General features: G+C 48.4%; 2 protein-coding genes across 4 annotated transcripts in view; both read left to right on the top strand.

The window, feature by feature from the left end:
• The window catches only part of CDK11B (cyclin dependent kinase 11B), a 235201-nt gene that overhangs the window by 137131 nt on the left and 76048 nt on the right, over positions 1–22022 (top strand). The gene's annotated exons all lie outside the window — the stretch shown is intronic.
• The window catches only part of LOC310850754 (uncharacterized protein), a 41338-nt gene continuing 30960 nt past the window's right edge, over positions 11645–22022 (top strand). Inside the window, exons 1-2 of one of the 3 annotated variants that reach the window (XM_083752656.1) lie at positions 11645–12789; positions 21778–21852. In XM_083752656.1, coding sequence (XP_083608782.1) covers positions 12603–12789; positions 21778–21852 — 262 coding nt within the window. In that variant the 5' untranslated portion in view covers positions 11645–12602. Of the gene's footprint in view, positions 12790–19060; positions 21280–21777; positions 21853–22022 lie in introns of those variants that run through there. The other 2 variants (XM_083752657.1, XM_083752658.1) reach the window with 2 other exon arrangements.

The following is a 22022-nucleotide window of genomic DNA, read 5'->3' as shown; positions in this document are numbered from 1 at the left end:
GGGGGGGGGGGAGAGAGAGACAGAGAGTTTCAGGCCAGTTAAAAAACATTGGCACCCCTGCCTTGGAATAGTGTTGGCCTCCTGCCTGTGTTTACCCCAGAGGTGGTGAACTCCAGCCTGTGAGCCAAATTCAGCCCCTGGACCTCTCTACCAGGGCCCTCAGGACTCTCTCCAAGAATCATAGAGCTGGAAGGGACCCTGAGGATCATCTAGTCCAACCCCCTGAAATGCAAGAATCTGCAGCTGCTCCATACAGGAATTGATCCTGCAAACCTTAGTGTTATCAGCACCACGCTGAGCTCAGGGTCTCTGGTTGGGCAAAAGATTCCTGCATTGCAAGGGGTTAGGCTAGACGACTCTTGTGGTGCCTTACATCTCTGCAATTCCATGATTTATGCTCCAAGGTGCATTATTAATCCTAAAAATTAATCCTACATAGGGTTTCCATAGGATGACTACTAAATGAAAAACTCTGATTTATTTCTTTTTACATTTGTTCTTAGCCAAAAGGCTGAGATGCTATTGGAAACTTCCTATTTTATTTTAGTAAAGACTCAGGATACACAGGGACCCGGGTGGCGCTGTGGGTTAAACCACAGAGCCTAGGACTTGCTGATCAGAAGGTCGTCAGTTCAAATCCCCGCGACGGGGTGAGCTCCCATTGCCTGGTCCCTGCTCCTGCCAACCTAGCAGTTCAAAAGCACGTCAAAGTGCAAGTAGATAAATAGGTACCACTTCAGCGGGAAGGTAAACGGCATTTCCATGCGCTGCTCTGGTTCGCCAGAAGCGGCTTAGTCAAGCCACATGACCCAGAAGCTGTACACCAGCTCCCTCAGCCAATAAAACGAGATGAGCACCACAACCCCAGAGTCGGTCACGACTGGACCTAATGGTCAGGGGTCCCTTTACCATGATGCACAGCTGAGGTACCCACTGCAGCTTCTGCATTCTAGTCCTCAGCATATTTCTATTCTGGGAGAAGCCTAAAACCAGAAACAGACTAGGAACTAGAGAACAGGCCCCCGCATGTAGCGCTCTTTGGGTTTGGTCAGTCTCAGTGGCAACAGCTTCACCGTGACATGCTTGGGATAGCCTGGCCACCCACCTGTGGGTCCCGATCCACTGGTTGAAAACCTGTGGTTTATGGAAGGCCTGGATGCATGCTCAATGAACAGGTCGACTGCAGGAGCTCTGGAAGGTGTTGAAGCCTCCAGAGAAAGGGCCTAGGTATCAGCACGAGATCCAGCAAAGACCGAGTTTAAGGCAGTGAGAGATTTTACTTTCTTGGGCTCCATGATCACTGCAGATGGTGACAGTAGTCACGAAATTAAAAGACGCCTGCTTGGGAGAAAAGCAATGACAAACCTAGACAGCATCTTAAAAAGCAGAGACATCACCTTGCCGGCAAAGGTCCGTATAGTTAAAGCTATGGTTTTCCCAGTAGTGATGTATGGAAGTGAGAGCTGGACCATCAATAAGGCTGATCACCAAAGAATTTATGCTTTTGAATTATGGTGCTGGAGGAGACTTTTGAGAGTCCCATGGACTGCAAGAAGATCAAACCTCTCCATTCTGAAGGAAATCAGCCCTGAGTGCTCACTGGAAGGACAGATCCTGACGCTGAGGCTCCAATACTTTGGCCACCTCTTGAGAAGAGAAGACTCCCTGGGAAAGACCCTGATGTTGGGAATGATGGAGGGCACAAGGAGAAGGGGACGGCAGAGGACAAGATGGTTGGACAGTGTTCTCAAAGCTACCAGCATGAGTTTGACCGAACCGCGGGAGGCAGTGGAAGACAGGAGTGCCTGGCGTGCTCTGGTCCATGGGGTCATGAAGAGTCGGAAATGACTAAACGACTAAACAACAACAAAACCAGACAAGTATTATCCCAGTCCAAATATTGGGGAGGGAAGAACAATCATCGCTGGGTTTATCCCACAGAGTGGGAGGGTAGAGAAGCAATCAAACAATAAGGCCTGCAGGAAAAAAAAAAATTTCACCTCTGCATCATTCGCTTGCAGTTTAACTGCCTCATTTATCAAGGCAAAGTGTAAATATTTGCCAAGTACATAGTTGTGTTCATTGCCTCTATTTTTTTTTTAAAAAAAGCTCAGGAGAAAGACAAAATTACAATCGCAGCCAGTTAAACAAGCAAACACACAAAAAAGGGACTGCTGGGTCAGGCTGAGGAACAATGCACTCTCACGTATCATTTCTGCAAGTCACCGGCCAGATATTTCTGAGACGCCAACTGTGTGCTTGGGGCACCAGGGCTCAATATTTAGAAACCCTGTCCTGTGTGGGCGCATGCAATAATTCAGGAAATACTGTGCACATTATGCATTTCAGAAAATTTATGTACCATTTGGTTGTGTAATAAAAATTTAAGGTCTTATATATATAAGACGCGGGTGGCGCTGTGGGTTAAACCACAGAGCCTAGGACTTGCTGATCAGAAGGTCGGTGGTTCGAATCCCCGCGACGGGGTGAGCTCCCGTTGTACGATCCCTGCTCCTGCCAACCTAGCAGTTTGAAAGCACGTCAAAGTGCAAATAGATAAATAGGTACCGCTCTGGCGGGAAGGTAAACTGTGTTTCTGTGCGCTGCTCTGGTTCGCCAGAAGCGGCTTAGTCATGCTGGCCACATGACCTGGAAGCTGTACGCCGGCTCCCCTGGCCAATAAAGCAAGATGAGCACCGCAACCCCAGAGTCGGACACGACTGGACCTAATGGTCAGGGGTCCCTTTACCTTTACCTTTATATATAAAAAATGTTCATAAGTGTACCAACCAAGCACTTACATAGATATGTGGACCACATGTCTGGAGCAGCGCAGGAAGACCGTCCTGAAACCATTTTGACTCCCAAACTGACCAAATGTTTTCTCTGCAATGAGGGAGGGGGTGAAGGAACCTTCCCATTGTCTCTGGAATTAGGTAATCACCATCTCAAAGGAATGTCCAGACTACCGGGAAAGGCAATCAGATAAGGCATTATCAGATAACCTGGCAGACAGGGAAAACAACATTCAAATTTCTGTTGTAGACCGCCTTTTCTGTGATGTTTGTGGGGGGTGGTCTTGGGTTACATCCCTTCTGTGAAGATGTATGTATGATGTATGGAGGGGTGGTCTTGAGCTCCAGAGAAAGCAATTTAAAATGTCTATATAAGGGCAGGCACACCTTGGTTCTGGGTCCTCTTCCTTTTTCCTGCGTGTGAGGGGAGCACCCTGTTGCAACAGTTCAATAAAGATCAGGCTTACTAGCTGCTTTGCTTCTCAATATTCTCTGGTTGGCCTCTGTTATTTTCTCCTACCGATGGAGAACCTACAAAGGACTTTATAAGGGCTCTTGTGCCCCCCATAAGGGAATAAGGGCAGATTTTGTTTACAACAGTTGTAAAAACAGAAAGCCAAGCCTCTAAGTGGTTTACAAAAATACAAAACAGAATGTTAAAATTCTGGGTAGAAAAATCAATGGTTAAAAACAAGGATATAAAAGCATTCCAAAGATGTGTTGCAATCAATACTAGCTAGAGATAAACACATGGCATGATGCACACAGAAGAGGAGCATGTCAGGGAGGAGGTTGGGCAGGATCCTTGGGAAGCTAGCTTTCTATATAGGGCACACCCACCCCAGCTGCTTTGAAGATGAGAGCCAGTGTGGTGTAGTGGTTAAGAGCGGTAGACTCGTAATCTGGGGAGCTGGGTTCGCATCTCCGCTCCTCCACATGCAGCTGCTGGGTGACCTTGGGCCAGTCACACTTCTTTGAAGTCTCTCAGCCCCACTCACCTCACAGACTGTTTGTTGTGGGGGAGGAAGGGAAAGGAGAATGTTAGCCGCTTTGAGACTCCTTAGGGTAGTGATAAAGCAGGATATCAAATCCAAACTCCTCCTCCTCGTTTTCCAGGTCACTCGGAAGTGGTAGAGCCCAGATTTGGGTCGACAGTCTCATGGAGGGCTGTGCCATATTACAACCAAGGCTGAAAACAGAGCAGGCACAGCGCTGTGCAATTTGGCAAACTGCCTCCTTTGCCGGAACGGTGAATGTCGCTCTCATAACCACTAGGGGCTGCTGTAAGATGCTGTTTGTTTTCCCTTGATATCGTAGAATCCTTCATATCATAGAATTGCTAACCCATGACCCTGTGGTTAAGAGCCTTGTGCTCTACCAACTGAGCTGTCGGGCGGCCTAAAGCGAATCTGCATTCTCTGCCCTCAATGGGGATAGTGCAGAAGCTGAGGGCAAAAACGCAGGGAGCCAAACAGGAGGTGGAGCCAGAGTCAAAGACAGGCAGAAGGCTAGCCATAGCCAAGTGGAGCCAGGTATTATTCTAGGTTTGTCCCCATCCTCTTTGCAGCTGAGGACAACACTGAGACTAAGGAAGCAGAAGCTGATAGGCAGGCAGCTGTGGACTGGGTGAGGAGAGGTGCCCCATTTGGACCAGCCTCCGCTGTGGAGAAGGGGAAGAACTTAGTAATTCCTCCCTCTCTCTCGGGAGAAGAATGGTCAGGTGGAAAAGTGTAGCAGCGCTCCTGCACCTTTAACAGCAGGAATTGAGGGGCTCCTGCACCTTTAATTGGTAGAATAAGGAATTTCCACAGGTGTGCAGCTGCTTAAATTCCCTCTTGAACACAACCATTAACGTGGCAGCAACTCTTGCCCCCGCTTTTGCATCTGGCTTGCCAGCTGCACCTAAGCAGCAAAGCACCTGAATTGTGTGCGGCCAATCCCAGGTCTGCCCCATGGGTACGTCCAGAATTTATGTTGGGAGGGCAGCAGGAGACCCACCTGTCTTGTTCCAGAATGGAGCTACCTGCCGTGCGATTGGTCGGGTTGCCAGTTTTGTCGCTAGAATGCGCCATGACATCATTTAAGCGACCTCCACGAGCATTTCGATTTCAGATATTCTGATTATTTCTACTTTTAGTTAAGTATTTTTATTTGTTTACTTGATTTGGGGGTGGGCAGCTAAGTCCCTTGCAATGCCCATGGTCCGATCATTGGCAGCATCTTTAGGTCAGGCTGGGAATGTTCTTTGCCCGAAACCCCAGAGAACTACTGCAAGCCAGTGCCGACACTACTGACCTGGGGATCTAAAGGCCTTGACTCAGTGTAGGCAGCTTCCTGCATCGATCAGCGATGACCTTTGGAGGACAGGAAGCATTCTTGTTGCTGTTGTTTAGTCGTTTAGTCATGGCCGACTCTTTGTGACCCCATGGACCAGAGCATGCCAGGCACTCCTGTCTTCCACTGCCTCCCGCAGTTTGGTCAAACTCATGCTGGTAGCTTTGAGAACGCTATCCAACCATCTCGTCCTCGGTTGTCCCCTTCTCCTTGTGCCCTCCATCTTTCCCAACATCAGGATCTTTTCCAGGGAGTCTTCTCTTCTGATGAGGTGGCCAAAGTCTTGGAGCCTCAGCTTCAGGATCTGTCCCTCCAGTGAGCACTCAGGGCTGATTTCCTTCAGAATGGACAGGTTTGATCTTCTTGCAGTCCATGGGACTCTCAAGAGTCTCCTCCAGCACCATAATTCAAAAGCATCAATTCTTAGGCGATCAGCCTTCTTTATGGTCCAGCTCTCACTTCCATACATCACTACTGGGTATCCAAACTCTTCTTCTTCTTCTTCTTATACATTTTTGCTAATTTACTGGAGCTCTTTATGTTTTCATCATCAGCAGGCTCCCGGAGTCAGCAGTGTCCCTGCCCAACATTGCAGGGGTATTTTTGGTCTCAGCAGCTGCCCAAGCATGCCATCTCCCCACCCCCTGGGAGAAAACACAGGTCCTGTGGCCTCTGCAAAGATCCTGGATCTGACTTTGTTTTTTCCTCAAACCTGTTCTTTATTACCATCAGGAGTTGGGAATTTTCCTTGCTCCTAATAAAAATGCAGAATGTCTGCGCTGGGTTATAAAGCAGCTGAGAAGTGCCCTTGCATATCTTAAGAGAGAAATGGCTTCTTGTTTGATGACTCAGACTGGACCTCCGCTGACTTTTCTTAAGAAGCTGCAGGTGAGCTTGGAATGGTGTTTGGGTGTGCTTTGCCGTGACATTAGAATTATAGAATTGGAAGGGACCCGGAGGGTCATTTAGTCCAACCCCACTGGATGTGCAGGAATCTTTTGCCTCTAGGAAGGATCCCACAATCTCAGCGGCCGTCGTTCCTTGGGTTGGAGGGGAAATTGGAAACAGTTGGCATTTTAATGCTTTTTAACATCTTTATGCGCCCCCTTGCCCAGATTATCCGGAGCTTTGGGCTGGGCTGTCACCAATATGCTGATGACACTCAGCTCTATCTGCTGATGGATGGCCACACCGACTCGGCCCCAAACACATTGACCAGATGCTTGGAAGCTGTGGCTGGATGGTTTCGTGGGAGCCGATTGAAACTAAATCCTTCGAAGACAGAGGTCCTATGGCTAGGTCGGGATGGCATGGGGATGAGGGACCAACTCCCTTCTCTTGCGGGGGCCCAATTAGTGCCATTGCCTTCCGTTAAGAGTTTGGGTGTAATCCTTGACGCCTCCCTTTCCATGGAGGCGCAGGTTACAGCAACAGCCAAGGCGACATTTTTCCACCTTCACCGCATCAAGCAGTTGGTCCCTTACCTTTCCCGCCCTGACTTGGCCACAGTGATCCATGTGACGGTCATCTCCAGGCTTGACTACTGTAATTCGCTCTACGCGGGGCTGCCCTTGAAGCTGTCCCAGAAACTCCAGCGGGTACAGAATGCTGCAGCGAGGCTCCTCACGGGGTCTCTGCCATGGGAGCATATTCACCCAGTGCTTTTCAAGCTGCACTGGCTCCCGGTGGAGTACAGGGTCAGATTTAAGGTGCTGCTTTTGACCTTTAAAGCCCTTCACGGCCTAGGACCCTCGTACCTCCGGGACCGCCTCTCCTGGTATGCCCCACGGAGAGCCTCAAGGTCCATAAACAGCAACACCCTAGTGGTCCCGGGCCCTAAGGAAGTTAGATTGGCTTCGACCAGAGCCAGGGCCTTTTCAACTCTGGCTCCGGCCTGGTGGAGCGCTCTGCCTCATGAGACCAGGGCCCTGCAGGATCTGATTTCTTTCCGCAGGGCCTGTAAGACAGAGTTGTTCCGCCTGGCCTTTGGCTTGGAGCCAGTTTGATTCCCTCCCTCCCCCCCCCCTCTCTTTTTTCCCCTTCTTTTCCTTCTCCTCCTGCGATGAGGCTACATTTTAATATTTTAATGTTCCATTATTTTAATTGTTGTGTTTTATTTTTGTTTTTAAGTTTGTAATCATTCATCTTGTTTTTATTATTGCTTGTAAGCCGCTCTGAGCCCGGCCTTGGCTGGGGAGGGCGGGGTATAAATAAAAAATTATTATTATTATTATTATTATTATTATTATTATTATTATTATTATTTTAAAGCAAATCTACCTAATCTGTACTTTCCAAACAATAAGGGAACAGGAAGACAGTCCAGTTTTGTACTTCTCTGAATTTTGCAGTGCCAACGACTCCAGCCTAAGTTATGAGTGTAAAAGAGCTGCATTGTACTGGGGTAAAGTATGCCTTAAAATGCATATAAGTGGTGAAAATAATATACATTCTATTTGGGGAAAATTGCTTTGCAACGATGCATGTGTGTGGCAGAATTGAATACACAAATGTGTAGATCGGCAGAAGTTTGTACTAAAACGCCTGTGGGTTTTCATGAGGACTTTGAAAAATAAATTTGCAAATTGACGTGAAAATATGGACAGCTGGATTCAAGAGTAGAAAAACAGAGAGATGGACAGAAATTGAAATGAACAGATTGGCCCACTGAATTGAATTCCCCCCACATCCCTTAAAATATCAGTGAATGTCATACACATATGAACATACCGCTATATCAAAAAAACACATAGAAAAAAAGAAAGGGGAAACATAAAAAATAAAAAAGCACACAAATTCCTAGAATTGTAGAATTCCTAGATGTCACTATTCAGATGACATATTAGTATTCCATGCTTAAGTACATCAAAAGCATTGGCTTAGAGAAGAAATATTCTTGAGGAAGAAATGTGCAAAACATGTGTTGACCAGGTTATCTCAAAATTAATCTGGAGTTCAAAAGCTAAGAGACGCAGATGTTGACAAGTTTTAATCTCATTTAAAAAATATTAATTGTCTTTAAATGGCCTTTAATTGGTTTTTACAGTTTTATCGATCATTTTAAAATTTCCTCAGAGGTTTTACAACAATCAACCAGTATATGTACAATTTTGTAAAATAAACAAGTATGGAAATTTGTGCATATTGGGAGAAACTTGCACTAAAACACTGACCAATTTTCATGTAGGTTTAAGAAGCGAAAACCAGAAATCGTTGCAACAAAGGGAGAGCCAGTGTGATGTAACAGTTAAGAGTACCGGACGAGGAGACCCGAGTTCAAATTGGGTGACTTTAGGCCAGTCGCTGCCTCTCAGCCTGACCTACCTTTCAGGGTTGTTGTGAGGGTCAAGCAGGGAGGGGAGAATCTCACACCCCACCTTGAGTTCTCTGGAGTAAAGGCTAGCATATAAATGTAACAGATTATGATAATAATAATAATACAGTGGTACCTCAGGTTAAGTACTTAATTCGTTTCGGAGGTCCGTTCTTAACCTGAAACTGTTCTTAACCTGAAGCACCACTTTAGTTAATAGGGCCTCCCGCTGCTGCTGCGCTACCATCGTGCGATTTCTGTTCTCATCCTGAGGTAAAGTTCTTAACCTGAGGTACTATTTCTGGGTTAGCAGAGTGTGTAACCTGAAGCGTACGTAACCCGAGGTACCACTGTAGATGTGAAAAGCTGAATGTAAAGGTTGAGGAAACGAGAGAAACGGAAACAAACAGGTCCCTCCATCTCTGTCTCAGAGGCCTTCTGCAAAAGGAACTTGGGTCTAGATGGGTTTTCCTCCCTCCAGCTCCAAGCTATTCTTAGCTGCGTGGGTGGCCCAAACAGCCTCTTCACTCTCTGCTTCTAGCCTATTAGCCAGAGTGCCCATTTGGCCAGACGCAGCAAGAATTTCCATCTCACAGAGAAATGCTCCTTCTTCTGGCTTTGAAAAGGGGATGGAGAGACTGGGATATATATTTTTTTAAAAGCAAAATGCAACAGTCTAGCTATAAATATGCCTATCTGGACCCACCTTATAGCCATTCTGAAATATTGATTGTCTCTCTCTTTTCTTGCAGAGAGGCTGGTTTCAGGTCTGCGTCGGTATCGATCCTATTGCAAAGGAACTTGGACTGTTGCAAAGACCCCGTGAGAAAGAGGTGGGGGTGGAGGGTGGGAGAATATCGGAACACGGGGCGCTATGCAAATGTTAAAGGTAAAGGGACCCCTGACCATTAGGTCCAGTTGTGGCCAACTCTGGGGTCGCGGTGCTCATCTCGCTTTATTGGCCAAGGGAGCTGGCGTACAGCTTCTGGGTCATGTGGCCAGCATGACTAAGCCGCTTCTGGCGAGCCAGAGCAGTGCACGGAAATGCCGTTTACCTTCCCACTGGAGTGGTACCCATTTATCTACTTGCACTTTGACGTGCTTTCGAACTGCTAGGTTGGCGGGAGCATGGACTGAGCAACGGAAGCTCACCCCGTCACCGGGATTCGAACTGCCAACCTTCTGATCGGCAAGTCCTAGGCTCTGTTGTTTAACCCACAGCGTCTCCCACGTCCCATTATGCAAAAGTTACGGTGCCTCAAATCTGGCCGCTCTTGATTCCCATGACATGTGTGTCATCAAAATACTTAACAACAATAGTAATGTTTATTATGTAGCATAGGAGTGGAGAACCTTTTTTTCAAACCAAGGGCCACATTCCCTTCCAGGAAATCTTCTGGGGACCACATGCCAGGGGTGGACAGAGCCAGAAGCAAAAGGAGGAGGTAGAGCCACAAAGGTAAATTTACTTCTGTCCAGGCAAGCAAGAGTTAAAGGGTACATTCCAGCCAGGTAAGGACGCTCAAGGAAGGTGAAAAGGGTGTGGCCTGGGGAGAGTCTTGAGGGCCGCAGAAAGAGGCCTGGAGGGCCACACGGGACTGCTGACCTGAGGTTCCCCCAATTAAGTAGTTAAGTATCATATCCAAAGTAGCAGCTCCACGAGTCATGTCTGTAATAAGCCTGATGGGCACTGAGGATTCTCCAAGATGGCAATTACCTTAAGAGTTCATCTGAGGGTGTATAGCAGGCATAGGCAAACTCGGCCCTCCAGATGTTTTGGGACTACAACTCCCATCATTCCTAGCTAAAAGGAACTGTGGTCAGGGAAGATGGGAATTGTAGTTCCAAAACATCTGGAGGGCTGAGTTTGCCTATGCCTGATGTATAGAGAGCTTTTGGGGCTAAATAAAGCCTTGCAGGGGAAAAGGGAACTGTAAGCTCTTTGCTCAGAGGCAGAACATCCCTGCAGCAGCTGCCCATCCTTGGGTGGAAGGCAGGGAGTCCAGCAGTAGGTGACACCAGAGCCAATGACAGGCAGAGCCAAGTAATACCATTTTGCGCCGCCTCCTCCTTGCAAGTTCTACAAGGGGAAACCCTGGGACTAAGGAGAGGGCAGGAAGTGTCCAAGAGTGAGCCAGCAGCAAATCACACTATTCTAAGTTGGAGTTAACTCTTTATTAGCAAAAAACACGATCTTTGCAGATTTGGCTGAGTGTGAGGCCTAATGAGCAGAGTAGCTCATTCCTGATTTCCTCCATGAAAATAATTTGCTGAGACTGAACGTTCCCACCTCCTCATAGCCATCTACAGTGGTACTTTGGGTTAAGTACTTAATTTGTTCTGGAGGACCGTATTAACCTGAAACTGTTCTTAACCTGAAGCACCACTTTAGCTAATGGGGCCTCCCGCTGCTGCCGCACCACCGGAGCACGATTTCTGTTCTCATCCTGAAGCAAAGTTCTTAACCGGAAGCACTATTTCTGGGTTAGCGGAGTCTGTAACCTGAAGCGTATGTAACCTGAAGCGTATGTAACCCGAGGTACCACTGTAAGTGCTTTCCTTTCCAGGGCTTTCCCCAAGCAATCGGAGACTGGGCCTGCATGAAAGCCTGCTGTTGCTCCGCCCATTTCAGCCCTCTTCTGGTTCTGGAAGACAAGTGAGGAGGGATCTTGTGGCAGCAGGTGGGAGAGACACCCCTGACTCTTCACCAGTCTTACTCATCTCTGCCTCTTGGCCTCCATCCTCACCTGCTTCTGCCTCTGATTCTGAACTGCTCTCTGCCACAAACTCTCCCAGCTCACTAACCCAGGGACCTATAGTTTACCCCTCGCATTGCTACAGTTCCCACCAACACAGAACAAGAGGCAGTTTCCAGGAATCTTGGGGAGCCGGCACAGCCAAGGTTAGGAAGGGCGCAAGGGATCTGCGATCCCCTAACCGCGCCACTGAGCCGGATTTCAGCAGCGATCCCCGGGGGCTGGTCAGCGGGGCTTGCTTCCGAGTGAGCGCGCAACGGGCTTGACAGTCTCGCGCGCCCCGCGCGCAAAGCACATTGCAACCCTGCTCTTTGGCGATCCCTGGGATCTTATTCCTCCGACTCCTCCCCCGCCTCTCCCCTCCCCTCCCTCGCCTCTCCACCCCCTCCCCTTTCCCCTGATGCTCCCACCGCCGCCCCCTTTCCTTCCTAGTTCAGCTCCGCCCAGCTCCGCATCCTCCTTCCACCGCCGCCAACCACCTCTCTCAATCTCTCTCTCTCTGCATATCGCAAAATTGTCCTCCTCCTCCTCCTTTTGGATCCTTCCTCCAGCTCCCCAGCCGATCCTTCCCACCACCACCACCCCGTTTCAAGTTGGAGGAGGGAGAGTCCGGAGGAAAGGAGACCAAAAAGGAGTCAATGTTTTTGCAGCCGCCTGCAGATCCTGCGGTCAGTTTCCTGGTCCGTTTCCACGCTTCCCTTGGGGATCCTGCTTCGGCTTCCTCTCTCCGTGTTAAGATTGTTTGCAAGTTTTTCAGGGGAGGGAGAGGGTAGCTTGCGATAATAAACTGCCCCCTAGTGTTGTGCGTGTAGCTGCTGGGCTGGGCGAGGGGGCTGGGCGGGAAAGGAAGTTCCTTAAACCTGGGAAAGTCCTCCGTGCGCCTAGAAACTTTGGTGATCCGTATCTGTGATCCTGCTTTTTCTGCTTTGCGCTCCCCAACCCCCCACAAGGAAAAAGGAAGTTTAAGAAAAAGTTTTCTCCTGTGCACGGGCGCACACCTGGACTCGAGAAGAAAGGAAACAGCGGAAGGAGATGGAATAAAACGGTGCAATCTCTGGTAGGTTTTTTCTTTTAAATTGTTGGGGCTTCTTTTGAACCCCAGCAGTTTCTAGCTGGGAAGAGATGAGCTTGCCCTTTGCCCTAGCCTCTATTCCTTCTCACTGACTCAGACTATGCGGATTGTTAAACCAGCCTGGTCCTGTAAAGAGAAGAGGAAAAGGAAGGATCCTCCTCCATCTGGGAGAATTTAAAGAAAGACCATTATTATTATTGTTATTTCAACGGACTGGCCGTTCGGAAAGAGGGCAAGTTGCTGTTCTTGGGGTGCTCATGAAAACTCGGACCAGATGGTACAGCGGCGAAGAAAAGTGAAGAAATAAATCCTTTGGCAAGGAATCTCCCAGGATGGGGACTGGGCTGTGCACCAGGAGGCAAAAGGGCCTCTTGCAGACAGGGTTTTGCCTAGTGGCCGTCGCCTGCCTGGCATCTGGAGCTTTCCTGTACAACCACCTCCAGCAGAAGGTGAAGTCCGCAGAAGCCTTGGCTTTGAAATACAAGCAGCAACAGGAGGTGCTTTCGGCCCAATTGCAAGGTGAGAAGGGGTCTTGGCTTGCTTCGTTCGCGGTTGCGTTTCCTGCTGGTCCATTAGGGCAGATGGGGTGCTGCCCTACCAACCTCAGTCTGTCCTCAGCCAGGTCTCCCTGGCCTGCCTGCTTCCTTCCATCCAGTCCAGGGGGCGGCCCTGCCCACCAGCTTCCTCCTCCTTAGGCTCAGTGGTGCCTCTTGTGGGACCGCAGGGAAGCAGATGGGGACGAAACTAGAATTTGTTGGCTCTGGTCCTTTCCCCTCATGTGCAGCACACATGCATACAATTTAATATCTAAAGTAACTGGTCCATGCAGTCCAGGGGAACAGAGCCCTGGGGGCCTCCAGATCTACTCCTGAACATCAGCTGGGGCTGGGAGTTGGAATTCAAGAACATCTGGAAAACCACAGGCTGTCTATTCCTGGTTAGTCCAGCAGAAGCTAGTCTAAGGTCACTGGGTGCTTGATGTTGTTGTTTTTATTGTTTATCAATTCATGTGCCATTTATGGGCCAAAATGGCTTCTACAACTATAAAATCCACACATAATTCAAGCATGCAATAAAACAAGTCCACATAAACCTTAAAAACGCTCCTTATTAAAAATTACACAAGCCGTGACAATTACATAAAAAGTATGACAATGAAAACGGCTAAAACAACAAGATCAGAAGTTCCAGTTCAAGGGTTTGCTTTCCTAGACAGGTGTGTCTTCAGGAGCCGGCAGAATGCCAATACTGATGGGGTCTCTTGCATTTCAGCAGGGAGGGTGTTCTGCAACAGTGGTGCCACCACTAAACAAGCCTGCCTCTGCGTTTCAGCAAGTTGATAATCAACAGGCCATGGCAAAACTAACCAGATCGCATTTGCTGACCACAGTGCCCTCACTGAACAGTGGAAGGGAGCATGGTTTCTCAGGGAACCTGGTCCAGATTTATTTAAGGCTTTGCATGCAAATAGCAGAACCTTAAAACTGACTTGGTGGCTAATAGGCAGCCAGTGCAGGTTCCTCTTTCCTGTTTTGTGTCCCACCTTGTGGTGCTCAGAAGTGTATGTACATCTATGGTAGGGAACCTGTGGACCCACAGATGTTGGACTCCACCTCCCATCAGCCACAGCTAGAAGGCCTGTCCTTAGGATGCTGGGAGCTCTGTACGACCACAGGTTCCCCAGGTCTGATTGACCTGGAAGCTCCATCAAACGATCATCATGCCTCTTCACCGATAGTCCTGCCCTACATGGGTGTTTCTAACCGTTGGCGGTGGGTGAGCTTTGAGCTATCTAAGTTTATCACCATATTTGCTGACAAACTTGGTGCATCTAGGTGATTTTAGATTCCAGGCTTAATAGTCTTAGGCTGCGGTCAAAGGGCAGTTTATACCATTTGCCCAGCTGCTGATTTCCGCATCACACCTGAGCTTTCGCAAGACGTAAAAACCACTTCCAGAAATATAGCAGAAAGTCGCGTGACTTCGGCGCTCGTTTCCAAGTTACTTTTTCCTGGAAGCAAATACTGTATTTTTTGCTCTATAAGACTCACCTTTTCCCTCCTAAAAAGGGGAAATGTGTGTGCATCTTATGGAGCGAATGCAGGCTGCGCAGCTATCACAGAAGCCAGAACAGCAAGAGGGATTGCTGCTTTCACTGCACAGTGACCCCTCTTGCTGTTCTGGCTTCTGAGATTCAGAATATTTTTTTTCTTGTTTTCCTCCTCCAAAAACTAGGTGCGTCTTGTGGTCTCGTGTGTCTTATAGAGTGAAAAACATGGTAACATGGAACCGAGCACTAAACTTGGGCTCCACTCTGATGCCTTAGGCAGCGTTTCCCAACCTTGGGCCTCCAGCCGTTTTTGAACTACAATTCCCATCATCCCTGACCACTGGTCTTGCTAGCTAAGGATGATGGGAGTTGTAGTCCAAAAACAGCTGGAGGCCCAAGGTTGGGAAATGCTGCCTTAGAGGTCACTGGTGGGTTTGGCTGCCCATCAGGGAAACGCCAAAGGAAAACATCAGGGAAGACCAGTGAGGAGGGCGGGAAATGCCAGTGGAATGACCCTGGCACCATAGACTTCCCCTGTTATTTTTGTTCATGATACCAGACTCATTGAATGACTATTGGCCATGCCACCTGGGGGCTGATGGGAATTGTATGTCATTCAGAACTTCTGGAGGGGACCAGGTCAGGGAAATCCAATTTAGGAGGCTTGCTCATTATGCTCTTCAGGGTTTGAGAGACCAGGCCTTTTGCTGCTCGAAAAACCTGAGGTCACCAGGGATGCAGAATCACAACACAGACAACAAACAGCGTTGCTGTTCTGCTGGTGTCAACTCCAGAGCTCGCCCCCTGGGATCAAAAGGCAAATAGCTTCTCCTGACACCATGCGCTGGCTATTAGTCTGGAAGGACCAGCTGGAGAGTTCAGGAAGGAGCTTTAAACACACCAGAAGCAGCACACTGTTTGTTTTTCATTATCTCTTCCCTGCTTCCAACTCGCATGCAGGCATTCTTCAGAAACTTGCAGTTACTGAACTCGGAGCTCATGTCCAAAGGAGGGACATTCTTATGTTATAGCAAAATGTCCCCTCCTCGCTGCTGCCGGATTGACGGGTAACTGGTGGTCTCTGGGACTGGATCCAGCTGCTTGGCAGATTCCGCCCTTCCTGCCTGCCTCTTGGCAGGGTTCTCATCCAGGCCTGATCAAATGTTTGGCAACAGTTTTCCTGGTGTGGGAAAGGGAAGGCGGGGATTGATTTCTGATTTCTGCAAGGAATATGCCGTATTGGCCTGAATATAAGCTGCACCTGAATATAAGCTGACCTTTAAAATTGCCGACGGCCTTTTCTCTTCCTCGCTCTCTCCCTTCCTGGCCTTGGGGGAGAGGATGGGGAACTATGCATGGGGCAGGTGTGGTCTTGCTGCGCCCCTGGCGCTGTTTGTCGCAGGCTCCTGACTGCATACCATAAGGTCGCGAATATAAGCCGCTCTTTAACTTTTCATGGTTGGAATTTGGGGGGAAAGTGAGGCTTATATTCAGGCCAATACAGTATTCCACGCTTTGCTGTTTTGGGCTTTGCCAAATGCATGTAGTGCAGGCCTGGGAGACTGGTTCCTTACTTACCTCCCCCCCTCCCGCCCCCATTTTCAGGGTCTGCCACTTCCTTTAAAAGCAAAGCAAGGTCTTGGTCCCGAAAGCCTAGGGAGCTGCTGCCAGCCCGTGCTGACAGTACTGAGCTCCATGGGCCAAAGGTCTGGCTTGGTGTAAGACAAGTTCCTGCATTCCTTTCCAGCCCTCCATCTGATATCCAAAGGGTTTCTAAATGTTTTTTCTGCATGCTTTGCTTGGGGCCCGGCCGTGAGCTCTGGCATTCTGGCCGAGCGCCAGTTCTGGTAATTACGGCTAGAGATGCCCGCTCTGCTTTCCCAGCTGGCTACACTTTTCTAGAATAGAACTGTGGAGCAGGGGAGAGAGAGAGAGACCCTCAAAGGTCTTCTAATCCCATCGTCCAGACCAAGCTTGACGAAAAGCCCTGGCAGAGACGAGCTCGAAAAATGTTTGAGCTGCGGTTGGGGGCAAAAATCTTAGAAGCATGGAAGAAGAAAGAAGTATAAATGGTTTCTCTCTGTGTGTGCATAAGTCACATACAGATAAAATCTCCCTTGAATAGCAAACTCGGCTGCTGAGTGCCAATCAAAACAGGGCTGTTGAGAAATATAAAGGGAATCGCAGCAGACTTGGGAGAAGAGTGAAATTGGTAGAGGTTCGAGACACCCTCTAACACATGACCCTTTAAAAGCAAGCAGACTTAAGGGTGCAAAAAATCCCCAAAACACCTCCTCAGCCTTTTAAAAAGCTCCATGAACACTGAACATTTTTAATGCAAACAGTGGGCAGGCAGATCTGGAGGCAGGCATGACTGGGGCACATTTAAAGCCCATGGCTTCCCCCCAAAGGATCCTGGGATTCGTACTTTAGCCATCCCAGAGAAGCAGTTCTACAGCTCCCAGGATTCAAACTACAGCTCCCAGGATTCTTTGGGGGAAGTCACATGCTTGAAATGTATGCTGGGTTACGCAGGTACCTGAAACAGAACCATTTATTCCAGGTCCTATTGGGCAGCATGCAAAGGATATACAGGCATATCTTAAAAGGGCTTTTAAAAATTGCAGAAGGCATTCTCCCTTCTCTCTCTCTCTCTCTCACACACACACAAGCGCAAGAGGGAATGATTTTCCCCTAAGAGATTGTTCCATGACTGGGTTTAATCCCCTTCTGTCAAACTCCCTTGACCATCATTGCCGCATCTTAACAGGATGGCAACTGGCATGTGCCCCTCACCCCTGTGTGGCTCAGGGGCAGAGTGCCTGGTTTGTATGCAGAAGGTCCCAGGTTCGATCCCCTCCCACCTGAAATCCTAAAGAGGTGCTGCCAGTCAGTGTAGACAACACTACTCTGAATGAACCAAGGGTTTGACTCAATATAAGGCAGCTTCCGATGTTTCCTCGAATTTTGAATTGGTTCACTCCAGGGATAGATACATCACCCTTTTTTTTCTGAGTGTGTAAATCAGCTCTTAGCTGGCTGGCAAAGTGTATTTTCCCCCTCTCTTCCCTTAGAGATCACTTCCAAAATGGCAAACAGACAACAAGAGAGAGAGAGAGAGGAATGTTCTTAAATTCTGCGGAAAGCCTGCGGGAATGGTTATTTCTCCACACTGAAGCCTGCTGGCACATCTGCCTTGCTGGAAACGTTAACAAAGAGAAGAAGCTCTCTCTGCAAGTTATTGCTCCTGGGGGATTTTTTAAAGAGGCGTTTTAGTAGCTGCTCGTAATGGCTGGATGGGACAGCAGCCAGCTCAGCTCATAGTTCTGCAGTTCTCTGCCTCTTGGAGCCTCCTGCCCCCTCCTCACATCCTTATTTTTGCTCTGTTCAGTTATCTGCCTTGGTGCCTAGAAAGACAGGGCAGTGTGGGGTAGTAGTCAGAGCAGGCGTGGGGTGAAAACCTTGGTCCCTCAGATGTTGCTGAACTACAACTCCCATCAGCCTTAGCTAGAATAGCCAATGGTCAGGGGAGATGGGAGTTGTGGTTCAGCAATGTCTGGAGGGGCAAAGGTTCCTCATACTTGGAGGAACCTCTCAAACATCATCTCATGTGGCTGACTGAGAGTTGGGCAGTCCCCACCCCCCCATCAAAGTTGACCGGGGGGGGGGGAGGTGTTAGTGAAGCACCACATAGGAGGATTGAACTTTACACACACAGGCTGATGAGCAGAGGGTTCAATCCTGCTGGCTCAAGGGGTCTGCTTCATTGGCACATTCAGCAGTATTGAACAGTATTATTATTTTTTTATTTGCAGACATACCCTGCCCATCTGGCTGGGTTTCCCCAGCCACTCTGGGCAGCTTCCAACAGAATAATAATAATAATAATAATAATAATAATAATAATAGTGATAAAATATGAAACATTAAAAACTTCCCTAAACAGGGCTGCCTTCAGATGTCTTCTAAAAGTCAGATAGTTGTTTATTTCCTTGACATCTGGTGGGAGGGCGTTCCACAGGGCGGGCGCCACTACTGAGAAGACCCTCTGCCTGGTTCCCTGTAACTTGGCCTCTCGCAGTGAGGGAACCGCCAGAAGGCCCTCAGAGCTGGGCCTCAGTGACCAGGCAGAACAATAGGGGTGGAGACCCTCCTTCAGGTATACTGGGCTTAGGCTGTTTACTGCTTTAATGGTCAGCACCAACACTTTGAATTGTGCTCAGAAACATACTGGGAGCCAATGTACGTCTTTCAGGACCAGTGTTATATGGTCTCGATGGCCACTTCATCACCAGTTTAGCTGCCGCATTCTGGATTAATTGTAGTTTCCGGGTCACCTTCAAAGGTAGCCTCACATAGAGTGCATTGCAGTAGTCAAAGCGGGAAATAACCAGAGCATGCACCACTCTGGTGAGACACGGTCAGGTAGGGTCTCAGCCTGCGTACCAGATGGAGCTGGGAGACAGCTGCCCTGGACACAGAATTGACCTGCATCTCCATGGTCAGCTGTGAGTCCAAGATGACTCCCAGGCTGCACACCTGGTCCTTCAGGGGCACAGTTACCCCACTGAGGACCAGGGAGTCCTCCACACCTGCCCACCCCAGCAGTATTGAACTCCACCAAAGGGATGCACAGGCAGGTGTGGTTTGGGAAAACTGGTCTCCAGGCTGGAGGTTCCCCACCCGCTAGCCCAAAAAGCCACTGTCACCTAACTATTACCCTCCTCTTCTGCGTTGGGTTAGGGTTCTGTTCCCGGAAAGATCATCTTGGATAAACTGGCTAGCCAAACAGACAATGTCATCGCTGTGCCTTTTCAAGATCTAGCCTAGAACTGCTCCAAAACTTCTCAGCTTACACCCACCCCAGTTAAAAGCAAAAATATATTCTGGAGCTTCAACCTTCCATGGAGAGTATTTGTTAACAACAACCTCCTGCTGCATTTCACCACCTGCGGATACAGTGGGAAATTTCAGGTGTGGATCCTGCCCATTATGTTTTAATCTAGTAGAAGGAGCGATGGGCTCAGACCTTGGCTTCTCCTAGTGTTCCTCTCTATCCTTGTGGCTTCCTTCAGTCCAAGAGTCTTAACTCTAAACTAACAAGAGTGTTTGTTGCATCAAATATTATAGAGGCCGAAATTTCTCACAAGAGTTAATTCCTCAGAATTCCCCCCCCCCAACTTTTCAAAAATTAAACACCCTTTGCACATTTCACTGACCCCCACCCAAATGTCTGTGGCTCTTTTTTAGCTGTACATAGAAGAGAATACTCTGAGGGGAAACCCTGGGAGTGATTTCAGCTTAGCTTGAGAGTCTAACTCTCTTTACATTGAAGGAGAGTTTGTGAAATCCAGAGAGGAGAGTGGAAGGCAGGCGGTTATATTATGCGGACGGTTCGTTGGGCGTAAGAAATCTTTAGTGTGAGCTGGGATAAATTCTCAGAGGACTTGTTCATATCCTGTCACGTTGTGCCTGGCGAGACTCTGTGGTATGCGGCTCAAAATACATCCTTCCTTGCAAGGCAGGTCCGTTCTGAGGCACCTGTGAGGGGGCAGAAACAAATATATACCTCTCTCCTATTTGGGGCACAGATAGGTGGACAGACAGAAAAAGGACAGCGGTGATTCCCCCCCCCCCCCTAAAATCCTAGAGGGTGACATTACAGAAAGTGCCCTCAGGCACATGTGAAATTGGTGGGATATGCATGTGGGGTGGAATGCAAAAAAGCCACAGAATTTGGCTGCTATAAAAGCAGCTTCCTGAGAATCTCAGCTTCTGCATTATAAACGGCACATGTTCCTAGTCCTCAGCGTACTGCTGCTTCGGCTTTGTGCCTGCCCTTCGTACCTGTTCCCTTCAATCATGTATATATGCCTTCCCTGGTCGTTTTGCAACCCAAAAGAAGCATCTCCCTTGTTGCCACTTGGAACTCCAGAATACGGGTGCAATTGCAGTGTATAGCTGTCAGTTGGATCACCATAGAAATGGGTCCACCTCTCCCCCATGTAACTTAGTCCAAAACAGAGCTCTGTGTCTTACCGCCCAAATCCATGGAGGCTTCATCAGAGAACGAGATCTTGGGCTTGGCTTTTCCCCACCCCCCTCACCAGAAAGCCCGCTGCTCGGTAGGGTTCCAAGTGCCTTTAAAAGTGCATTAAAAGTCATTGTTAAACATCCATGAAGGTTGAAAGGGATGCCTGGAGGTCCTTTTCACTCAGCAGCGAGAAATCAACTGGAGCCTTGTACTTGTTCTTTCTTGATCAAAGAAAGAAAGAAAGAAAGAAAGGAGAGGGAGAGAGAAGGAACTCATCTGTCACATCAAATGCAGATTTTAAACTATTTTTGTTCATATTTTGCCCTCCCTTCCTCTAGCATGCTAGGTTTGGCTTGTTTGCCTCCATCACGCTGAGTGTTCTTGTATTTCCTGGGCCTCTGGCTGTGATTTTGGGGGGGGGGGCAGGGGGCAGGGGGGGGCAGGGAGACACACAAATGTCCTTGCCTTGAGACATTTATGACCTGAAAGAATGCCATTTTGGTTGGATGTGTCGTGAGCAACGCTTATTCCTCCCCACCCTCCCCTCTTTAAAGGAATAAATAAAGTAATATATTGTTTCGCTCTTTCTTTGGATGGCAGGAAGATCAGGGCAACCTTTGAATATGGGACCCTCCAGAATGACCCCGTATCCCAGTGTGTTGGCTGCAATGTGTCATAGCTGCAACAATAGTGCATCAGCGGTTGATTTATACCAGGCCGTCCGCACGTCATTCTGCTCTATTAGTTGTTCTGATGTGCTTTCCCAGTGTTACCACATGAGGGGCAACTTTAGAGCTATAATGCAACAAAATCGGGATGGAAAAATAAAACAAGGAACATTTACAACGTTTACAGACTAGAAGCAAAGGGAAGGTTATCCACGATCTCAGGAACCGCCATGCAAAAATATGGTTACGATATCCCAGTGAGTTGTCAAATGCCTAGTTAACAAACACCTACAGTGGTACCTCTGGTTACGTACTTAATTCGTTCCGGAGGTCCGTTCTTAACCTGTAACTGTTCTTAACCTGAAGCACCACTTTAGCTAATGGGGTCTCCTGCTGCTGTCGTGCCGCTGCTGCGCAATTTCTGTTCTCATCCTGAAGCAAAGTTCTTAACCCGAGGTACTATTTCTGGGTTAGGGGAGTCTGTAGCCTGAAGCGTATGTAACCTGAGGTACCACTGTATTTTAAATATATAGTAGATAAAGCGGGGGAAATGGCAGGATAAATAACACAGAGACACCAAGCAGGCTTGTTCCATTTGCATCCTTTATGCTGACAACCTGAGCTTGGCACAGAACCCAGGTTTATTTGTTTGTTTTTAAATCCTCATCTGAAAATCACTTGGGTAGAGGGCGGGTGTTGTGAAGTTTTGCCGCTTCATATTGGTTTTTCTTTCCTTCTCCTTCTCTCCCCCTCAGTTGTTTACGAACACAGATCACGGCTAGAACGATCCTTGCAGAAAGAACGAGGGGAACACAAGAAAACAAAAGAAGGTAAGGTTGTGGGGGTTTTGCCTGAAGTAAATTCGAAGAGGCGTTTCCTCAAAACAGCAGAATACGCTGCTTTGGAAAGGGCCTTTTCAGTGGCTGCTCCCAAATGCTGTAACTCCTCCCTCAGGAAGCTAGATTGGCTCCCTCCTTCTTGTCTTTCCGCCGGCAGGTGA

The sequence above is a fragment of the Podarcis gaigeae genome (assembly GCF_964106915.1).
Source record: "Podarcis gaigeae genome assembly, chromosome: 8".
NCBI lineage: Eukaryota > Metazoa > Chordata > Lepidosauria > Squamata > Lacertidae > Podarcis > Podarcis gaigeae.
This window is presented reverse-complemented; position numbering and strand designations above follow the sequence as displayed.